Source organism: Ascaphus truei, chromosome 10, assembly GCF_040206685.1.
Source record: "Ascaphus truei isolate aAscTru1 chromosome 10, aAscTru1.hap1, whole genome shotgun sequence".
Lineage (NCBI taxonomy): Eukaryota > Metazoa > Chordata > Amphibia > Anura > Ascaphidae > Ascaphus > Ascaphus truei.
This window is the reverse complement of record NC_134492.1, coordinates 3,958,390-3,977,967: the sequence shown is the minus strand read 5'-3', so window position 1 is coordinate 3,977,967 and position 19,578 is coordinate 3,958,390. Positions and strand designations below refer to the sequence as shown.

Here is a 19,578-nt window from a genome sequence, read left to right as displayed (position 1 = left end):
ATAGGGCAGCATTATATTTAAATGTATTAATTGTGTAGTATTAGGCCTCGGCCAGGGTTCCTGCTGGCGTGCGGAGGCACGCTGAGGCTCAGGGAAAGCGGGTGCTTTCCCTGGCCTTAGACAGCGTGCCGTCCGGGGGCGTGTCGGCGGGCGGGCCAGTGACGTCACGCAGCTGGTTCGCCCTCATTGGGCGAACCGCTCACGTGACCGGCCCTGCGCTCCGGCAAGCCCTTGATTTAAAAATTTACCTAAGACCTACACTTCCGCGCGCTTGCGGAAGCGTAGACGAGCCCCTACTAAAGCCACTCTCATTGCGGCTGTAGGGGCTACGGGTAAGTACAAGCGCGTTACGCGCTGACCATGCCCGAGGCCTTATGTGTTTGTGTGGTCTTTTAGACCGTTTTTTAATTATTAAAAGTACTTTTTTAACATTTATCAGAGGCTCAATTCAATTTTTGTGTCTACTATTTGTTATGTTTGGTAACTAATCCCCGGTGCGCTGTGTGTGTTTTGTGTTTTTTATGTCTTCTCTGTGGATTACCTCTTGCCCCTCTCTGCCTCTTTTATGGAGCACCAGGACATAATGTTTCAATATATTGAATTTGCAAAAGAAAGCAAAACTGCTCTAAGGTCTCCTACAGTGGAGTAGCATGGGTTAATTATTCCTAAATATTAAACTTGACTGACTGCATTGTAAGTGCTAATAGGACAATTCCAGCTTGCCTACCTTGGATCTTTTCAAATAAAATGTCAAATATTTGTGTATCATGGGCAGGTATAAAATAGATTATGGAATAATATAATGCATACTGTCGGTTACATAATTTATGGTAAAGGAGTTCAATAGAAGATGGGGTTCCTTCTGCTCCTTTAGTACCACCCGTTCTTGGACCTCATTTGAGATAATACAATCCAAACTATTGCTTAATAATGGACAATATTAATAGTGCAGATGATTAGGTTTCTACGTGCTTTATATTCGGAGCGAGTCTGCACTCTGTTCATAGAGTGCCCCAGGTTGACGAGTTTCCATTTGCAGCCCAAAATATGATGGATTGCTTTCTGAAACCAGGAATCTAAAGGATAATCATTTTATGGTCTTCATAACTCATTCACACATGTATCATTAATTCTTATGTAGGCTACTCAGTCCTGTCATAAATCAAGTCATCTGGACTCCATCACCATAGCCTGGTCAACTCTCTCCAGCTGCTATAAATCTGTCATTTTCTCGCCTTTCCAACCATTGCCGTTATTGGGTATAATTATGCAGGAGAGAGAACAAGAACTTCTGATCCAAATTGTATACAAAAAAATTAAACCTAGAAAAAAAATAATTGTCACGTACATGTGACCTTTTTTTGTTGCTTGGCAAAGGGGAAAATGAATGGGGTTTGAAGCAATAGCTGAAATTTGGTTTCAGGGGCTCTTTATCTGTACACATCTGTCTCTATAATGATTGTGCTAGGATATCCGGCACAATCTGGTGTTACCTGCCATTCTTCTCCGTGACGGTTAACACCGGATCAGTTTGTGATACCCCTCATCGGTGCTTAGCCAGTCCTGGCGTATGTTGCAATAAATCTAAAACCTTATAGAGCGTTCTACTACATGTCAAGATGTGATTTCTCATCCCCCTCCTAGGTCTTGAGGTACACATGTACAAGCAAGAATAAACGCGGCCATTCTGTTCTTGCTGCATATTCTTGGTAAACTGTGTACTAAAATTAAAGATGATTTTAGCAGATATCAAATCACAAAATGAGTATCAAATGTGACTGAAACGGTAGCAGGTTTTCAGACAGCTGCTGCATTAGGTTTGTTAATGGTCTCTAAGCCCAGCTGGTATTCGGTTCTGACCACTCCTTGGTTTTATTCCCACATACCAGTAACGCGGGGCAGCAGGTGCATCCTGCGCAGGTTATTTACTGGTTACCGACTGACGGTTTTTTGATTCATATGTTTTTTTTATTATAAAGCTGGTAACATTTTCTGTTGCTGGAGATATAATGGCAGTCTGCTTGCACCAAATACCATTTTTAATTGCTGACGAAGCTAAGAATTTAAGGCATCGGCTACGAAACAAGTTACAGGGTAAATCGGCAAACCGGGCATGATTTTTCAGGTATTGTTGCTTCGATGAGCACTTGTGATGTCAGTTTGTTATAAATTTGCTGCAGTGGATCTTTCATTGTGTTTGTGACTTATGACTTTATTGTGGTATTGCAGCAGAAAACAAATAAGAGTATTATGGATTTCACCTAAAATTCCCGGTGTCTCAATATGACTCTGAACATTCTTCGCTAATGTAGCGTCTCCATCGGGTCCCTGTTAGAAGTGGTTACATTACTGCTCTGTACTGACCTGTAGGGTCCATTTATTTGGCCATTCGGTCTTCATTGTTCTCAAACAATATAACGTTCAAAAAGCTGTTCTTCCCTCCCATCTGACTTATTCTGCGCCTCGTCCTGCACAGCAGCAAGTCTTAATCATATCCTAGATTATTTTTATTAATTAAATGTTTTACCAGGGAATAATACATTAAGAGTTACCTCTCGTTTTCAAGTATAGGCACAGAGTTATTGTGACAATACATGGTTAAATTAAATGAACTGGGGTATATTCATTTTACGAACATTTCAGGACCGTTGGAGATAATATGATTATGGGAGTATGTAACAGACAAGATTAATGTGAGATACAGCTGAAGGCTTGAAATTGCTTAGACTGGTGGTGGCTGTGAGAGTCTCTGGTAGATTGTTCCAGTTCTGTGGAGGAGCGGCTGGGTTCCATGTTAAACCTTGGGACTGTGAACAGTCTTTTGGAGTGAAATCTCAGGTGATGAGAGCTGCATGTGTAGGGGTGAGGAGCTTGTTTAGATAGTGTGGTAGCTTGCTCAAAGTATTTAAAAGCAAAACAGGAAAAATTCTTAGAGCATTTCGCAGTGATGTGTGTTATAGTTACATTGTAGGACAAAGTGGCATATTGAGTTGTAGAGGGTGTCTAGTTTGCGAAGGTGGGTTTGGATGGGAGTCAAGCCACATACCCAGGGTGACCAGACATCCCTGTCTAGCCAGGACAGTCACAGGTTTTGGCCGATTTGTCCCGGGTCCAGACTTTTCTGCCCAATGTCCCAGTTTTTCTTTGCGCTGCCCGTGCATACACGATTGGTGCTTGCCGCCCAGTTTAGCGCATGCGAGATTGGCGCTTGCCGGACGTGCGTGTGTGACTGGGAAGTGCTGATGGCGTATGCGCGGTTAGGAACTCATGGTTCGCAAATGCGCGGTTGGGACTCACCATTTGCATGTGCAGTCGGCTCTCGTGTCTGCACATGTGCGGCATTTGTCCCGGTTTTCACCCTACATATGCCCAGATATTTAAAACTAGTGACTGGCTAGAATGGTGTTAGCGTTGGTTCTGATCTGTAGCTCTGTTGGTAGCTTTAGAAATGTAGCCTTGGTCCCAAATACCATTGTTAGTTTTGTCAGTGTTTAAAAACAGTTTGTTTTGGGAAATCCAGTTTTCAAGTCTTGTAAAATTAGATTGAAGTACGTGCTAAAGGTCAGAGGCTAGGGCTGTGTGTATATAAGATTGTCATCTGCATACATGTGCATTGAAGCTCCCTTAGGCCGCACATATAGTGACCGCGACGTGACAGATGATGTCACCCGTCGCCATCGCCACCCGCGAAAGTTGAATTTCGCTTTGCAGTGATGTCGCTAGCGACCTGGTCATTGATTGGTTCAGAGGCTGTCACATGTGGTGACAGCCTCTGAAAAATCAAATTTGACCGGCTACCAAATTTTTGGTTGCGACGTCGTTCCCGTCGCTGCTTTGCGCTTGCGACGGCGACAATACATTTGTTTTGGCACTATAAGCGCAGCCTTACATGCTGTATATAGATAATTAACGAAGAATGAAGCAGAAGATCGGATGGTCAGCGGACCCGGAAAAATGCACTCACAACTCACCGGTAGAGAAAAACAGAAAAATGTATTTAACTACATAATAAAAACAATGACCAAAAAGGGGACAAACAAGGGGAATCTCCTCCCACGCGTTTCACGCTGTAATAGCGCTTTCTCAAAGAGTATTATTAACGAAGACTGAAAAGCGTAGGGGCCCCAGAATAGATCCTTGTGGTACCCCACACGTGATATCCAAGGGGTTGGTGTTAAAACCTGCGAGACACAAATTGTGATCTACACGATGGGTATGGCTCCCCTTTTCCAGAGCACCGAGGCTTGTTTAACAAGATTACATGATCAACTATCAAAAGCCTTTCCAAATCTAGGAATAGTGAATTTCATTGTAAACTTTTAAGAGTGTAGTTACTGTGGAGTGATTTGTGCCACTCCAGGGTTGGAATATGGAGTTAGAAGACTGCCAGTAGAGTTGCCAAGTTGCTGACAAATTGTTGCATCGATACAAGGATTAATCCCCGTATAACTCTCTTCCTTCCATATAAATGTTCTTTTTGATATGTGCCCACTTTAAAAGCAGTTCTTCGCGCCTACCTGTGCATCCCCTACACTAAACAACCCCCCCCCCCCAATAAAACGGCCTAATTGCACTTACAAACTGGACAATTTGCAGACAATTTAAGATAACATCACACTTACCTCCAACCACTTCGCATACCAGATTTAGAAATTAAAGCAGTTCTGGGAGGGGGGAAAGGGGGTACAGATTATTCAAATTAGGGGCATTTGGTTCATGCCAGATTCAGAAATTAAAGCAGTTGGGAGGGAGGGGGTGTTATTGTTCATTTAAGGGGTGGAATAATTAGCATAGGAGCAGTGTGTGATAACATGGGGGAAGTGCGTTTGTTAGGAAAGTTAATGGTCCTCTTTAAAAGTACAGGAAGTTACATTTTCCAGCCAGGTGTCCTATAAAATGCTCTGACTTTTCCTATATAAATGTTTTATTTAAAAAATAGTAATTCTATCAATACCGGTCTATAAACCGTAATGTAAAGGGGAACATTATAAATGTCTAAATCTGGCTGTGTGTGCACGTGGGAAACAATGTATGTAATTATTCCCCACACTCGCCCACATCTTTGGGGGGGAATAGAAAATTTGCCGTACTGGGTACCTGTCCGAGTAGCTTTCAGTTACCTGCAGGCGGAGGGTGAGGAGGACCACGACCGGAGAAGGAGCCTTACTATTGGACAGCAGGGGAAGAGCTCCTGCCCCGGTCACATGTTCCCGGCTCACCGGCTGTGATAGGATGTGTTCTGCTGCTTCCACCGGCTCAACAATGACGTCCTCTGCTGCCACCGCCACCAGGATGTCTGCCGCTGCTCCCACGATGTCGCCATGATCCTCCTCTGCAGCAGCGATCCTCCTCACCCGCTGCTGCCGGCTGCAGGTAAGTCTTCTCCTGCTCTTCTCCTGCCTTTCTCCAAGAGGAGGACCAAGGGAGCAGAGCAGAACGGAAATTACCCGGCACCGGGTTCCAGCCCCCTGGTGCCCGATTCCGGGCAATTTCCGGGTATTGAAAATAGCGCCGGGTACCAGGTAATTTCCAGGTACTCGGTACATCACTATCGATATTGTTATTTGTATTGTTTGTTTGTTATTTATATGATTATCACGTGTATGTATTACTGCTGTGAAGCGCTGTCACGGTGGACCAGTACTTATTAACGCTTTTATATTTTTGGGATTCTTGATTGAACACTGCAAGGCGGGCAAAATAAATTGTCATTTATTTCCTTGATAGACAAACACATGACAACCTCAGAATACACTTAAAAATCACTTACTGGGATGGGGAAACAAAATTAATTGTCCTTTGCACGAAAGCTGAAGAAATAAAGTCTCTGGCTTAAAGTCCTTTTGCCTAGGGCGCAAGTTGCCAACCTAATATTTCTGCCAAATGAAAGAAGTTTGTTCTTATTTGTTGGAATTCGTTCGGGAGTCACCAGGGCTAACGAATTCCTGAAGTAGGGGTAAATCCGTAGTTACGATGTTGTTAACCCCTTGCGTTCTGGAACCGCAACCGCTGTACTTGAATGGAATCTTGAGCAAAGCTTGGATAAGTCATGAATCACACTGGGGATAGCTCGGCAGGCGGCATGGTTATAGAGTTTACAGTCCTGTCCCTAACATGCGAGCCCAATCCCCTCCGTGGGAACATTTAACCCACCAATCCCCGTTCTGCCAGGAGTTTGTAAACAGGGCAGGGGCTGCCTCCTGGTTTTCACGGAGCATGTGTCAACTTCACACCTGCACTCTTTAGCATACCAGGGTCAGCCCCTTACCTGGTGACCCGGAGTCTGGGGTATGGCCATAAAGTGTGAATGCCCCATTCTGTGTACCAGGATCTGGTACTCAGGGGTAATCTGGCCCCCCTAACACCTTGGCTCTCTGAGGCTTTTCAACTCCGGCACTTCTCTGGTCATTGTGGAATTCGCTTCGCAGGAGGCCCTTTGAAGTGCGGAGATGAAAGACCCTCAGCTCATTTACTCTTAGCATGTTAATACATTAATTGCTGGGCTGACAGGAAAAGCTTCCTGCCGGTACCTTTTAAAACATAACTAAAATACAGTTTATATATACTTTCTGTATGTGTGGGGGAACCCAAACAATATGTATAGGCTTAGTACATCCTTGGCTAGCTGCACTCCAAAAATGAGAGTGCTAGCTTGCTCCTTGTGTCTGAAATACAATTGGCCCAATTCGCATACATTGCTATTACTGCAGCTATGGACTGCGCTGCAAAATGGGATGGAGGGGAAAATATGATATTGGGGTGACAATACACTTGAACTCCTTTAGTCCCAACATGGATTAGGGTTAATAGCGGTGGTGTAGGAGAAAACTCAGGGTGATGCACATACATTTAACCCCTTCAGTCCCAATGCGATTTAGGGGTAATCCCTGCCAAACAGGGACAATATGGTGTTGTAGGGGAAAATATTACATTTGTGGTGTACATAGAATTAACCCCCTTTTGTCCCAACATGATTTAGGGTTAATCAGCCGGGCATACTGCCTTTATTATTGGCCTGATTAACCCCCGATCGTCACAAGCGCTATGTACATTAGTGGCGCCATACATACATACGTAACCCCCTTTCCCAATGCCTAAGGGAACCCGCGGGCGATTACGCGTGCTGCTGGTACCTGTGAGGCTCGCACACCTGAGAAGGCCAAAGCCTTGCTCCTGGGGAGCCTGGGATGATATATCTCGCGGTGCAGCGCCTTCACCTATGAGGATCGAAGCGTAAGGGGCATTACTCCGCATAGGAACCAATGACTACTATACAACCCGGTATAATATAACTGCTTTACTGTATCACAGTATAACACAGATAACAATATACATATATCCCATCAATACAACGCAATAACATCAATGGTGGTCCCCCATAGTACTGAAGGTGCACTGGGCACCTAGAACCCCGGTGTCCGCAGAACAATCCCACCCAAATGTGAGGCAACACTACCCTCTGTGAGTGTAGGTGCATGGTTGTACCTTCCTGGTCAACGGTCCTGACCAGGGAACACTTTGGAGGTAATGTTGGTTCAGGTCCCACATAGCTGGGCCTCCAACATAAATCCCCTCACTCCTTATGTTTAGGCCATGCACGCGGTGCAGTCTCCAGCCGGAGGGTCTTACTTCTGGCTGCCACGTATGGCTCCGCCTGTCTGTTGTAGGCCGCCGCAGTACTGCGGGTTGCAGTTCTACTTGGAAGGGTCCCTATCTAGGGCCTTCTCTGAAATACTACTCTCAAGGGTGATCGGGGCCTAACTCGGGCCTTGGGGCAAAGTTCTGGCCTAGTCCAGGGGCTTTCTAGCTCCCTGGACGCATCCGTCCCCTTTCCTGGCTCCGTGACGACTACTTAAGTCTCTCTGTCCCGCGGAAGATATCGGGAGTCTCTCAGAATGGCCGCTCACGCCTCATTGGCTGGGACGGCCCATGTGACCCACCCCTAGACTTTTGGGAGTTGTAGTTCCCTTTGGCTCTTGGGGAGCCAATCCAAGATGTCCGCCGCAACTTGCTCCCGTTCCAACGGAGACAATGGATTACCTGGGGCACCAGCGGCCAGATGCAGGACAGCTCCCCCTCCTCTGGGCAGTTAAGGGGGACCCTGCTACATACATACATACATACATACATACATACATACAACAGAGACTGTGCTTACTAAGGTGGCCAATGATCTATCTACATCAGGGTTTCCCAAACTTTTTTTTCCGTGACCCGGTTATTTTTTGAACTTCTCCTTCGTGACCCACTAAAATTTTTATCGCCTATACTGGCCTATAGGGCCTGCACAGACACACACACAGCCACTGATACACACACACACAGCCACTGATACACACACACAGCCACTGACAGACACGCAGCCACTGACACACACACTGATACATACACACAGCCTCTGATACACACACACGCAGCCACTGACACACACACGCAGCCACTGACACAAACACGCAGCCACTGACACACACACACGCAGCCACTGACACACACACACGCAGCCACTGACACACACACACGCAGCCACTGACACACACACACGCAGCCACTGACACACACACACACACGCAGCCACTGACACACACACACGCAGCCACTGACACACACACACGCAGCCACTGACACACACACACGCAGCCACTGACACACACACACGCAGCCACTGACACACACGCAGCCACACAGATACACACGCAGCCACACAGATACACACACACACACACACACACTCGCTCTCCCCTATACCCACACACACTCGCTCTCCCCTATACCCACACAGACACAAACAGTGAATTACAGGCAACGACGGATGTGAGTGACTGGAGAGGGGGCCAGGAGCACTTGGGTGGGAGGGAGGGAGGGGGCCAGGGGCACTTGGGTGGGAGGGAGGGGGCCAGGGGTACTTGGGTGGGAGGGTGGGAGGGTGACCAGGGGCACTTGGGTGGGAGGGGGACCAGGGACACTTGGGTGGGAGAGTGGGAGGGGGACCAGGGGCACTTGGGTGGGAGGGTGGGAGGGGGACCAGGGGCACTTGGGTGGGAGGGGGACCAGGGGCACTTGGGTGGGAGGGTGGGAGGGGGACCAGGGCACGAGGGTGGGAGGGGGACCAGGGGCACTTGGGTGGGAGGGGAACCAGGGGCACTAGGGGGACCAGGGGCACTTGGGTGGGAGGGTGGGAAGGGGACCAGGGGCACTTGGGTGGGAGGGTGGGAGGGGGACCAGGGGCACTTGGGTGGGAGGGGGACCAGGGGCACTTGGGTGGGAGGGTGGGAGGGGGACATGGGGCACTTGGGTGGGAGGGGGACCAGGGGCACTTGGGTGGGAGGGGGACCAGGGGCACTTGGGTGGGTGGGAGGGGGACCAGGGGCACTTGGGTGGGTGGGAGGGGAACCAGGGGCACTTGGGTGGGTGGGAGGGGGACCAGGGGCACGTGGGTGGGTGGGGGACCAGGGGCACTTGGGTGGGTGGGGGACCAGGGGCACTTGGGTGGGAGGGAGGGGGACCCGGGGCACTTGGGTGGGAGGGAGGGGGACCAGGGGCACTTGGGTGGGTGGGAGGGGGACCAGAGGCACCTGGGTGGGTGGGAGGGGGACCAGGGGCACTTGGGTGGGTGGGAGGGGGACATGGGGCACTTGGGTGGGTGGGAGGGGGACATGGGGCACTTGGGTGGGTGGGAGGGGGACATGGGGCACTTGGGTGGGTGGGGGACCAGGGGCACTTGGGTGGGTGGGAGGGGGACCAGGGGCACTTGGGTGGGTGGGAGGGGGACCAGGGGCACTTGGGTGGGTGGGAGGGGGACCAGGGGCACTTGGGTGGGTGGGAGGGGGACCAGGGGCACTTGGGTGGGAGGCAGTGACTGGGTGGGGTGACTTACCTTGCCGCCGGACGCTTTCCCCTGCTGCCCCCGATATCCCCTGCTGCCCGGGACGGGAGGTGGGCTTGGGGGGACGGGAGGTGGGCTTGGGGGGACGGGAGGTGGGCTTGGGGGGACGGGAGGTGGGCTCGGGAGGGGGTGCCACGGGAGGTGAGCTCGGGAAGCTGGCTGCGGGGGGAAGCTGGCCGCGGGGGGAAGCGTGCCGCAGTAGGAGCTTGAACTTCCCCCTCCGTCCCACGTAACGTGCGGGACGCAGAGGAGCTGGTACTTCCTCCTCCGTCCCACGTTGGGAGCGGGGGGGGGAGGAAGGGAGCAGGCCCTGCTTGCCCTGCGCAAGCGCGCGGGACCGCAGGGGGAAATCGCCGGCATTTTTTTAAAATTGAGCAGGGGGGACGGGAGACACCGCGCGGCCAGCCTCGCTGCGACCCGGCAATTTTGGTGCCGTGGCCTGGTGCCGGGTCGCGACCCACCGTTTGGGAAACGCTGATCTACATGAAGCAATATCCCAAGGCCACTTTTCCCTACTAATCGTACCCGATCTCTCTGCTGCTTTTGATACTGTTGATCACTCTCTTCTACTTCATAGTCTAAATTGTCTTGTTATCCACAACAAAGCTCTATCCTGGTTCTCATCATCCCTCTTCCATCGCACTTTCACAATCTCCGCTGCTAACATGATATTTTTTATAAAGGATGAGTTGGGAGTGGTTTAATTTTCCTCTGTTCCCTTTTGTGTGATGTCACTGTGATGTCACTGTGTTTAGCAAGTTTTTGTACAACCAGAGTCTCCCACCCCCATCTCCCCCTAACTTTGATTGATTCTCCGATAAGGACAGGGTGGGATAAGGGTATAGAGAGCACTTGACTGGCAAACACTTCCCCATTCAGAGGCACATAAGAAATTCAACTGCCCGACTGTGGGGGGAATGTACCTTGTAACAACTGGCCTCCCAGTTCACTGACCTTCTTGCAGAGCACTGCAAATGACCATTTACACCCCAATTATACTGCCACCACCAAGTCATTTAAGGGACTGCCCCATAATGTAATTATTCTACGTTAAATGGTATGATGACCACATTTGCACTTCACTTATACATGGCATGACTAGGAAATTGTACAGAACGTGAATTCTTTCCATTCATGTTAATCTGTAATGCTGCAGAACAGTGTCCTTTCAATCGCCCCTTGGTCTCTGGTTTCTGTGAGGTTTTATAACTTGTCTTTGAAGCTTACAGAGCATCTGATGGCAACCTGTGTACCAGAAACCCATCCTCACTCCCATCCAGGACATACCTGAAAACGAGAGGTAACTCTCAATGTATTACTTCCTGGTAAAATATTTTTATAAATAAATAAATACAATCCAGTCCTTTTAATAGAAACCGAGAATGTTTCGTCAGTGAAACACACCGCAATTCCTGGATTGTTTATTTCAATTTAAGGAATTAAACTTTGAAACCTTAACTTGTCATGACACTGCCAGACTGAAGCAGGATAGAAAGCACATTTATGCTGGTTAACCCCATGGTTGCCATACTGCACGTACACGTCAATATTTACTTTGCGGCATTGTGACACACACAGCGTTGTTTTTAACGATTTCTATTTACCCGGCATGATTAACCATGGATCCATTCACTTATTCCGACACTACCCCATATTTATGTTGTTAATTAAGAATTAGGAAGTACACCGGACATGGTTTAGAAGCAGTAATGTTTATGCACCGTTTCTCCCTAACCTTTTAGCGGCAGGAGACTGCTAATTAGGAGGATAGAGCCCCGGAGAGCTGCTGCTTATTAATACACATGTAGTACAGCGGGCGTTACTGCTCTGAGGACATGCAGCATATGCATTTTAATCACTAGCGATATCTTTATTTGTGGTTCACTACGGTTGGAGGGTTTTTGTCACTTTTTTTACCCACCATAACTTTTATATGTGCCTGAAACCTACCCCATATTCACATTACAAAGCCAGTGTAACCAGCCTAATTTACTGAGACACAAAAGATTCATCCAGCTGTCTGTGAAGCAGGGTTACTGGCTCTGCTCCTTAACCCAGGCTGTGCGGAAAAGCCGTGTAATGCGGCTGTCATAAGCTCAAATAGGGTGTCAATGTTTAAATAGATCAGAAACTCAAGTGTGCTCATTTGCATGACATTACCCAGATTCCTTGACTGCAGTGGAAGCGCTGTATGCCAAGAGATCATGGGGAAAAGTCGGGTTGCAGACGGGTCTGGGACATGTGAATGTGCTCACAAGGGATAGTTTTATTTGCTGTACATTTGAATCAAGAACACATTTATTAATTAGTGTTTGTGCATATTATAAAGGAGCACATTAATTAGTGTGTGTGCATATTATAAAGGAATGTCTTCACTTTGGGATCCCTGACCTTGTTTTCTGAAAAGGAAAACATCCATCAAAATAATGTTCTGGGTCTCCTAGGAATGTCACTAGTCCGGAATTGGTGTTGTGTGTATATAGTCCTGACTCCACTGGACATATGATTACATCAGATGGATGTTATATTAGGGAAATATATCATAAAAATGTTGTGAATCTTCAGCCCTTGTCGGTCCACTGGCTTCAATAATCTTCCAGATACTGCAGTGCGTGCGTGCGCGCGCGTGTGCGCGTGTGCGTGTGTGTGTGTGTATCTTTATGTGGCAGCCTCTTTTCCATGTTGCTCCAACACAGTCTAGTTTCCCATCTGAATTTTGGTGGTTATTGTCTTGGTCTTTTGATATCCCTTAGGCCTGGGACATGGTAAAGCAGACCCCGCTGAGCCGCGCTGAGCAGATGCACTTACCCCCTGCATCTGTAATCAGCGCGGCTTTAGAAGCCGCGTGCGGAGGCTCAGAAAATTGCAGGAGACAGGCAGGATTAAAATTTCCGCGCTGAGGGGAGGAGCAGTCACGTGACCGCAAACATCCAATGGGAACGAGGACTAGCCCCGCCACGCCTCCACCCCGCCCCCAAAGCGCGCTCACTGCCTCGCCTGCCAGGACACACAAAAGCACCAGCTTGAGCAGGCGAGGCAGAGCCGGAGCACAGCTCAGCGCGGCCCGAGGCACCATGCCCGAGGCCTAAGGCCACGCTTATTGTCCTGGCTACGGCGATGGAGCGTTGCGTCAAAACAAGTTTATTTAATCTGTTGCGTGCACCTATAGTAGGCGCGACCGAAGTCAATGAAAATTGATTTTTTTTTGGCGACCGCCGCGTGACGTCAGTGGGCACGTGAGCGGTTCACTCAATAAGGGCGAACCGCTCACGGCCACGCTCCCGCCACGCCCCCCGGTCTCCGTCTCTTGTCTCCTACACTGTAGGCAAAAAACGCTGCTGCGACGGATGCCGTAGCCAGGACTAAGCGCGGCCTTTGTGTCCAGTCTAGTATCGTCTTCCTCCAATTATGGTCTTTTCTTTGTGGGATATATTTGTATTAATGTGCGTGTTTATGCACATTATTCCGTAGGCATACACACACTTTTCATTGGAAAAATGCAACTTACTCTTTATTTTGACTTAAATAGCAGAATTTGAAACTCCGTTAAACGATTGTTTGCTTCAGAATAGGGCTTGAGGCATGACACTGATATATGAAAAAGAAAAAGGACAGTGCGCAACTAAAACAGGACCCACGTGAGTATTGGCAAAAGTAACAAACTAATTGCCTTGATAGTGCAAATATGTGCAAACAGGTCAATAAACCTTACCATATTAAATTGCGTCTGCAGCCGTCGTATGGGGTGGCTCAACACCCCTGGAGCTAGGAGAGTGAGACAAAAACACAGCACACAACGCAAAATAGTGAAGTATGAAATAAATGGAATATATATTAAAACATTAAAGGTTCTGCGTACATCAATAAAAAAATCAGTAAGCAATCATCGAGGCATAGTAGGTTTACCACTCGCCGGATCAGGAAACCGTAGATGATAATGACACCGACGGCGGCGAACAAATTCCTAGGCACCATTCAAAGAGCCCCTCTGAAGTCCAACAGCACTTGTAGCAGCAATGTCAGAAGGGGCCGTGGGTAGGCGTTGTGCGCTGTGTTTATGACACTGATGCATAGCTGCCTCATTCTGGAACAAGCATAGTCCCTCAGAAACCTCTTTCATGTTAGGGCAGAGGTTCTCCCCGCCAGTCCTCAAGACCCCCCAGCAAGCCAGGTTTTTAGAATATCCCTGCTTCGGCACAAGTGGTGCAGTCGAAGACTTGAGCGACTGATTGAGCCACCTGTGCTGAAGCAGGGATATCCTGAAAACCTGACCGGTATGGGGTCTTGAGGACTAGTGTGGAGAACCTCTGTATTAGGGAATAAAGTATACAGAATTGTGTTTGCAAATAAAATAATACATTATTTTCAGGTTGTCTGTAGCTGCCTGATGAATGCATTTCTTCTCAGATCAGTTTGAATACATTTTAGTAGTGGTAGAAATCCTGGGATTCCAGCGGTGCACAGCTGAGTAGAATAGGAGATTAAGGACTATGTCTGTCCGAAACGCGTCAGAGTGTGTTCCCCATACCATGGCTTGTCAATAAACATATATTTTTAACCCACACCCTGCTGGTCTCCTATTCTACTCAGCTGTGCACCGCTGGAATCCCAGGATTTCTACCACTACTTTGTATATGGAGCGTGATGCACGCAATTTATGAAGCAGACACCTGTGAGTATTGTACTTCTCCCTCACTTGGAGAATTGATGACCGGTAACAGTGCTGCAGCACAAGGGTCCTGTATGGCACAGTCCTACACATCTATGGTATGTTAACCCTTACTTTTTCAATTTGACACATGGACTATCTCATTGATTAGTGTCTGTTGTTCTGCTGCATCAAGCTAGCACTGGGTCCAAGATCTCACTGTGTGGTTGCACTTTATTTATGAACTCATACTACTCATATTATTGAAGTTCAGAATTGGATTGAGCACTGTTATTGGGACGCATGCCCCAAAACCACCGATGAATACATTTTAGCTTGTTACTAAGGCTTCATAACTTGGGAACCACTACACATAATGACTAATTTGTACCAGGTTCCTAATTGGTCGGTAATCTCCTGTACATTAACACATCTGCTCTCCTGTGAGCGACAATGAAAAAAAATGATAGGGCGAATTTTAATTAACTTAATATGTGAAATTCTGCAGCCAGGGTGAAAGGTCTCTGCCCCCTAATGTGGCACAATAGATAAGGTGGGAACCCCTGGCGCATGAACCTTTAAATCAAGTATGATGTATTATGAGCAATTGCGCTAAACCGAGGTTCCTGAGGACAAAGTACTGTACATGCAGTTTGAAATTAATCATAAAAATGTATTAAAATACAAAAAAGAATACAAATTAAATACAAAGTTGATAGGTTAAATCTTATAACACAATTATGTATACTCAAACCTTGATTAAGCTTTTTTGTATTTGAATACATTTTTATGATTAATTTCAATCTGCATGTACTTTGTCCCCAGGAACCTCGGTTTATGTCTAGGTTCATGCGGTTCATGCAGTTCACGCGCCAGGGTTCCCTCCTTCTCTCCTGTGAGCGAGATTACTGGGTGACGGGACAATGCTCTGAGACAGTGGTTTGTAAAGTTAACAGTTCTGTGTTACATAATCCTGCATATTATTTTGACCTGTACTGGGAGCCGTAGAAGAATTTTAAAGGAGTAGTTCCTCCTCTTGGATGCAATGACCACTTAGTTACCGGAAACTAGCAAGGTTACTCTGAGACTCGGAGTTGGCACTTATTATCTGTGTGTACCATTACTTATTAATTACATCCTCCCCCCCCCCATAACACCATCAATTTGTGTGGATCCCTATTAAGGACTCCACTAGGGACTAGTAGAATGTTATACTCTCCATCTTCCCAATATTCTCTGTATCCAGGGTGTCTTTTATCAACACCCGACATAGGATCCGCTGTGCGTCATACTGTATACGTCATTTTAAAGCCATACATTTTGCTATATGTGATTAATGAAAAGATATTTTAACCTCTACGTTAATCATTCACACTGGGAACCCGAGTGCTTCTCATTGGGTTACTTTTCTCTAACCCCGTTTCAGATTAAAATGTGAGACAGCTTTAGTTTTCAAAGAATTTAGCCTGGTGGCGGCTTTGAGAGTCTCCGGTAGATTGTTCCAGTTGTGAGGTGCACGGTAAGAGAAGGAGGAGCGGCCGGATACTTTGTTGAACCGTGGGACCATGAACAGTCTTTTGGAGTCAGATCTCAGATAAGTGCTGCGTGTGGTAGGGGTGAGGAGCTTGTTCAGATAGATGGGTAGCTTGCCCAGAAAGTATTTGAAGGCAAGACAGGAGAGAAGAACTTTGCGCCTAGACTCAAGTGATGACCAATCTAGTTCTTTGAGCATTTCGCAGTGATGTGTGTTGTAGTTGCATTGGAGAACAAAACGGCATATTGAATAGTAGTGGGTGTCTAGTTTGCTAAGGTGGGTGTCTAGTTTGCTAAGGTGGGTTTGGGGTGCTGAGCCGTATACTGTCTCCCCATAGTCTATAATTGGTGTTAGCAGGGCCCTACAATCTGGGAAGTAGAATCCGTTCTCCTTGGGATTGCTTAACACCTGCGTAACTATTGTCAACATATAAAATAATTGCATCGGTTTTGGTTTACAAAAATGTCACAATTTGCTCTTTTCAGAAATGGCGATTGCACGGCATGAAGTGCGAGAAATCGAACAGCGCCATTCCATGGACGGCGCTCGCCAAGAAGTCGCACTTGATGAAGACGAGGACATTTTGATTATTTATAACAGAGTTCCCAAGACTGCCAGCACTTCCTTTACAAACATTGCATATGACCTCTGTGCAAAAAACAAGTATCATGTTCTTCACATTAATACAACGAAAAATAATCCAGTTATGTCCCTTCAGGATCAGGTAAAATGGATTTTGATGCGTGATATTGTTACCTAGCCCTTTGAAACCGCAATGTGTGCTGCTTGTTGATTTTGTTTCCTTTAAATTACCAGACCTCCCGGGTTGGGACAATTGCTCTTAGTATTGTGAAATTAGTGCAAAATATTACTTTGAGGTTTTTTATTATTATTTGGCAAAATACTTGCATTTTGTTTTCTTGGGTGCATTAATTTCCTGAATACACCTTTTTATTTTGATATGATACATACTTAATTTCTTTACATGTAAGGCCATAAAATGCAGCTGTCCAATCAGCCGTGTGGGAGGAGGTAAAGTTTGTGGGAAAAATAACATTTGCAGATAATCCGCAGCACCCGGATTGCTCACTCTTAACAACACACAATCCGCGGATTATATGCCGGAAATTGGGATTTAGTAGGAAGCCAGGAGAGGGATTTCAGCAGGGGAGATGCTGAGACAGATTTAGGAGAGAGTTAAGAGATTCTAGCAGCAGCATTAAGGATAGATTGTAATGGAGACAGGTGAGAGGCAGGAAGGCCGGACAGCAAAAGGTTACAGTAGTCAAGACGGGAGAGAATGTGGGCCTGCTTTATTTTTTAGCAGTGGGACAGAGGAAATGGCGAAACTTTGCAGTGTTAGAGGAAACAGCAACAGGTTTTAGCTACATTGTGGATGTGAATGAGTAGTGTGTGACCCCTATGCAGCGTGCTTGTGTTACTGGGTGTGTGATAGTACGACCAACAGTAATGTAGAAGGGGGCAGTAGGACCAGGCTTTGGAGGAAGTATAAGGAGCTCTGTACTTGTGCCATGTTAAGTTCGAGTCGGTGAAGGGCCATCCAGGATGATATCGCAGACAGACATTCAGAGACTTTGATCTGTACAGCAGGTATAAGGTCAGGGGTTGTAAGGTAAATTTGTGTTACAGCATAGAGGTGATATTTGAACCCAAGAGATGTGATAAGGTCACCTAGAGAAAGTGTGTAAAGAGAAGAGATCCCAGGACAGACCCCTAGGGTACCCCCACAGAGAGATCGATAGAGGAGGAGGTGGTGTTGGCAAACGTGATACTGAAAGTACGGTGGCATAGGTAAGAGGAGATCCAGGATAGAGCTCTGTTACAAATACTAAGAGTATGGACAATGTGAAGGAATAGAAGGTGGTCCATAGTATCAAAGGCTACAGAGACCTAAAATGTCAGTGGACCACGGATTGACTGGGAGACCCCTCTGCTCAAGTGATTTAAAATAAATTAAATTAATAATTCAATTTTTGGGGGGGAGGAGAATTACGACATTGAAATAGGTACAAGGCATTTAGACTCGTGCAGTAGGCACAAGGCATTGAGACTCTTGCATCTCGTGCAGGAGGTACAAAGCATTGACTCGTGCATCCCATGTGCAGTAGGTACAAGGCATTGAGACTCGTGCATCCCATGTGCAGTAGGCACAAGGCATTGAGACTCGTGCATCCCATGTGCAGTAGGTACACGGCATTGAGACTCGTGCATCCCATGTGCAGTAGGCACAAGGCATTGAGACTCGTGCATCCCATGTGCAGTAGGCACAAGGCATTGAGACTCGTGCATCTCGTGCAGGAGGTACAAAGCATTGACTCGTGCATCCCATGGGCAGTAGGCACAAGGCATGGAGACTCGTGCATCCCATGTGCAGTAGGTACACGGCATTGAGACTCGTGCATCCCATGTGCAGTAGGCACAAGGCATTGAGACTCGTGCATCCCATGGGCAGTAGGCACAAGGCATTGAGACTCGTGCATCCCATGTGCAGTAGGTACAAGGCATTGAGACTCATGCATCCCATGTGCAGTAGGCACAGGGCATTGAGACTCGTGCATCCCATGTGCAGTAGGCACAAGGCATTGAGACTCGTGCATCCCATGTGCAGTAGGCACAAGGCATTGAGACTCGTGCATCTCGTGCAGGAGGTACAAAGCATTGACTCGTGCATCCCATGGGCAGTAGGCACAAGGCATGGAGACTCGTGCATCCCATGTGCAGTAGGTACACGGCATTGAGACTCGTGCATCCCATGTGCAGTAGGCACAAGGCATTGAGACTCGTGCATCCCATGGGCAGTAGGCACAAGGCATTGAGACTCGTGCATCCCATGTGCAGTAGGTACAAGGCATTGAGACTCATGCATCCCATGTGCAGTAGGCACAGGGCATTGAGACTCGTGCATCCCATGTGCAGTAGGCACAAGGCATTGAGACTCGTGCATCCCATGTGCAGTAGGTACAAGGCATTGAGACTCGTGCATCCCATGGGCAGTAGGCACAAGGCATTGAGACTCGTGCATCCCATGTGCAGTAGACACAAGGCATTGAGACTCGTGCATCCCATGTGCAGTAGACACAAGGCATTGACTCGTGCAGTAGGTACAAAGCATTGACTCGTGCATCCCATGTGCAGTAGGCACAAGGCATTGAGACTCGTGCATCCCATGTGCAGTAGGCACAAGGCATTGAGACTCGTGCATTTCCTCAGATGGCCCCTAACATCGGCGCGCACACACCATTTATGATATCTTGATAAGTTACAAGCTGTGACTGTAAAAACACAGAGAATAAGGTATACAAAAATATATTCTTGGGCTTTTACTGAACTGCATTGAGTCCTTTCAAATGCAGCCTGTGATCTTGTTTCTCAGACTGTGCTGCTCCATTGTGACTTCCCTACAATTATTTCCTTTGTTTGATAACCTTGTTTTATTAAAAAAAAAAAAAAAAAAATCACGCTATGCGAAGTGAGTCATTAGGTTTAATGTAC

General features: G+C 47.3%; 1 protein-coding gene across 2 annotated transcripts in view; it reads left to right on the top strand.

Moving 5' to 3' along the window:
* The window catches only part of HS2ST1 (heparan sulfate 2-O-sulfotransferase 1), an 83,102-nt gene that overhangs the window by 51,607 nt on the left and 11,917 nt on the right, over positions 1-19,578 (top strand). The window contains exons 2-3 of one of the 2 annotated variants that reach the window (XM_075615608.1): positions 15,958-16,050; positions 16,551-16,789. In XM_075615608.1, the coding sequence (XP_075471723.1) occupies positions 16,553-16,789 (237 nt within the window). In that variant the 5' untranslated portion in view covers positions 15,958-16,050; positions 16,551-16,552. The remainder of the gene's footprint in view (positions 1-15,957; positions 16,051-16,550; positions 16,790-19,578) is intronic. The other variant, XM_075615607.1, reaches the window with a different exon arrangement.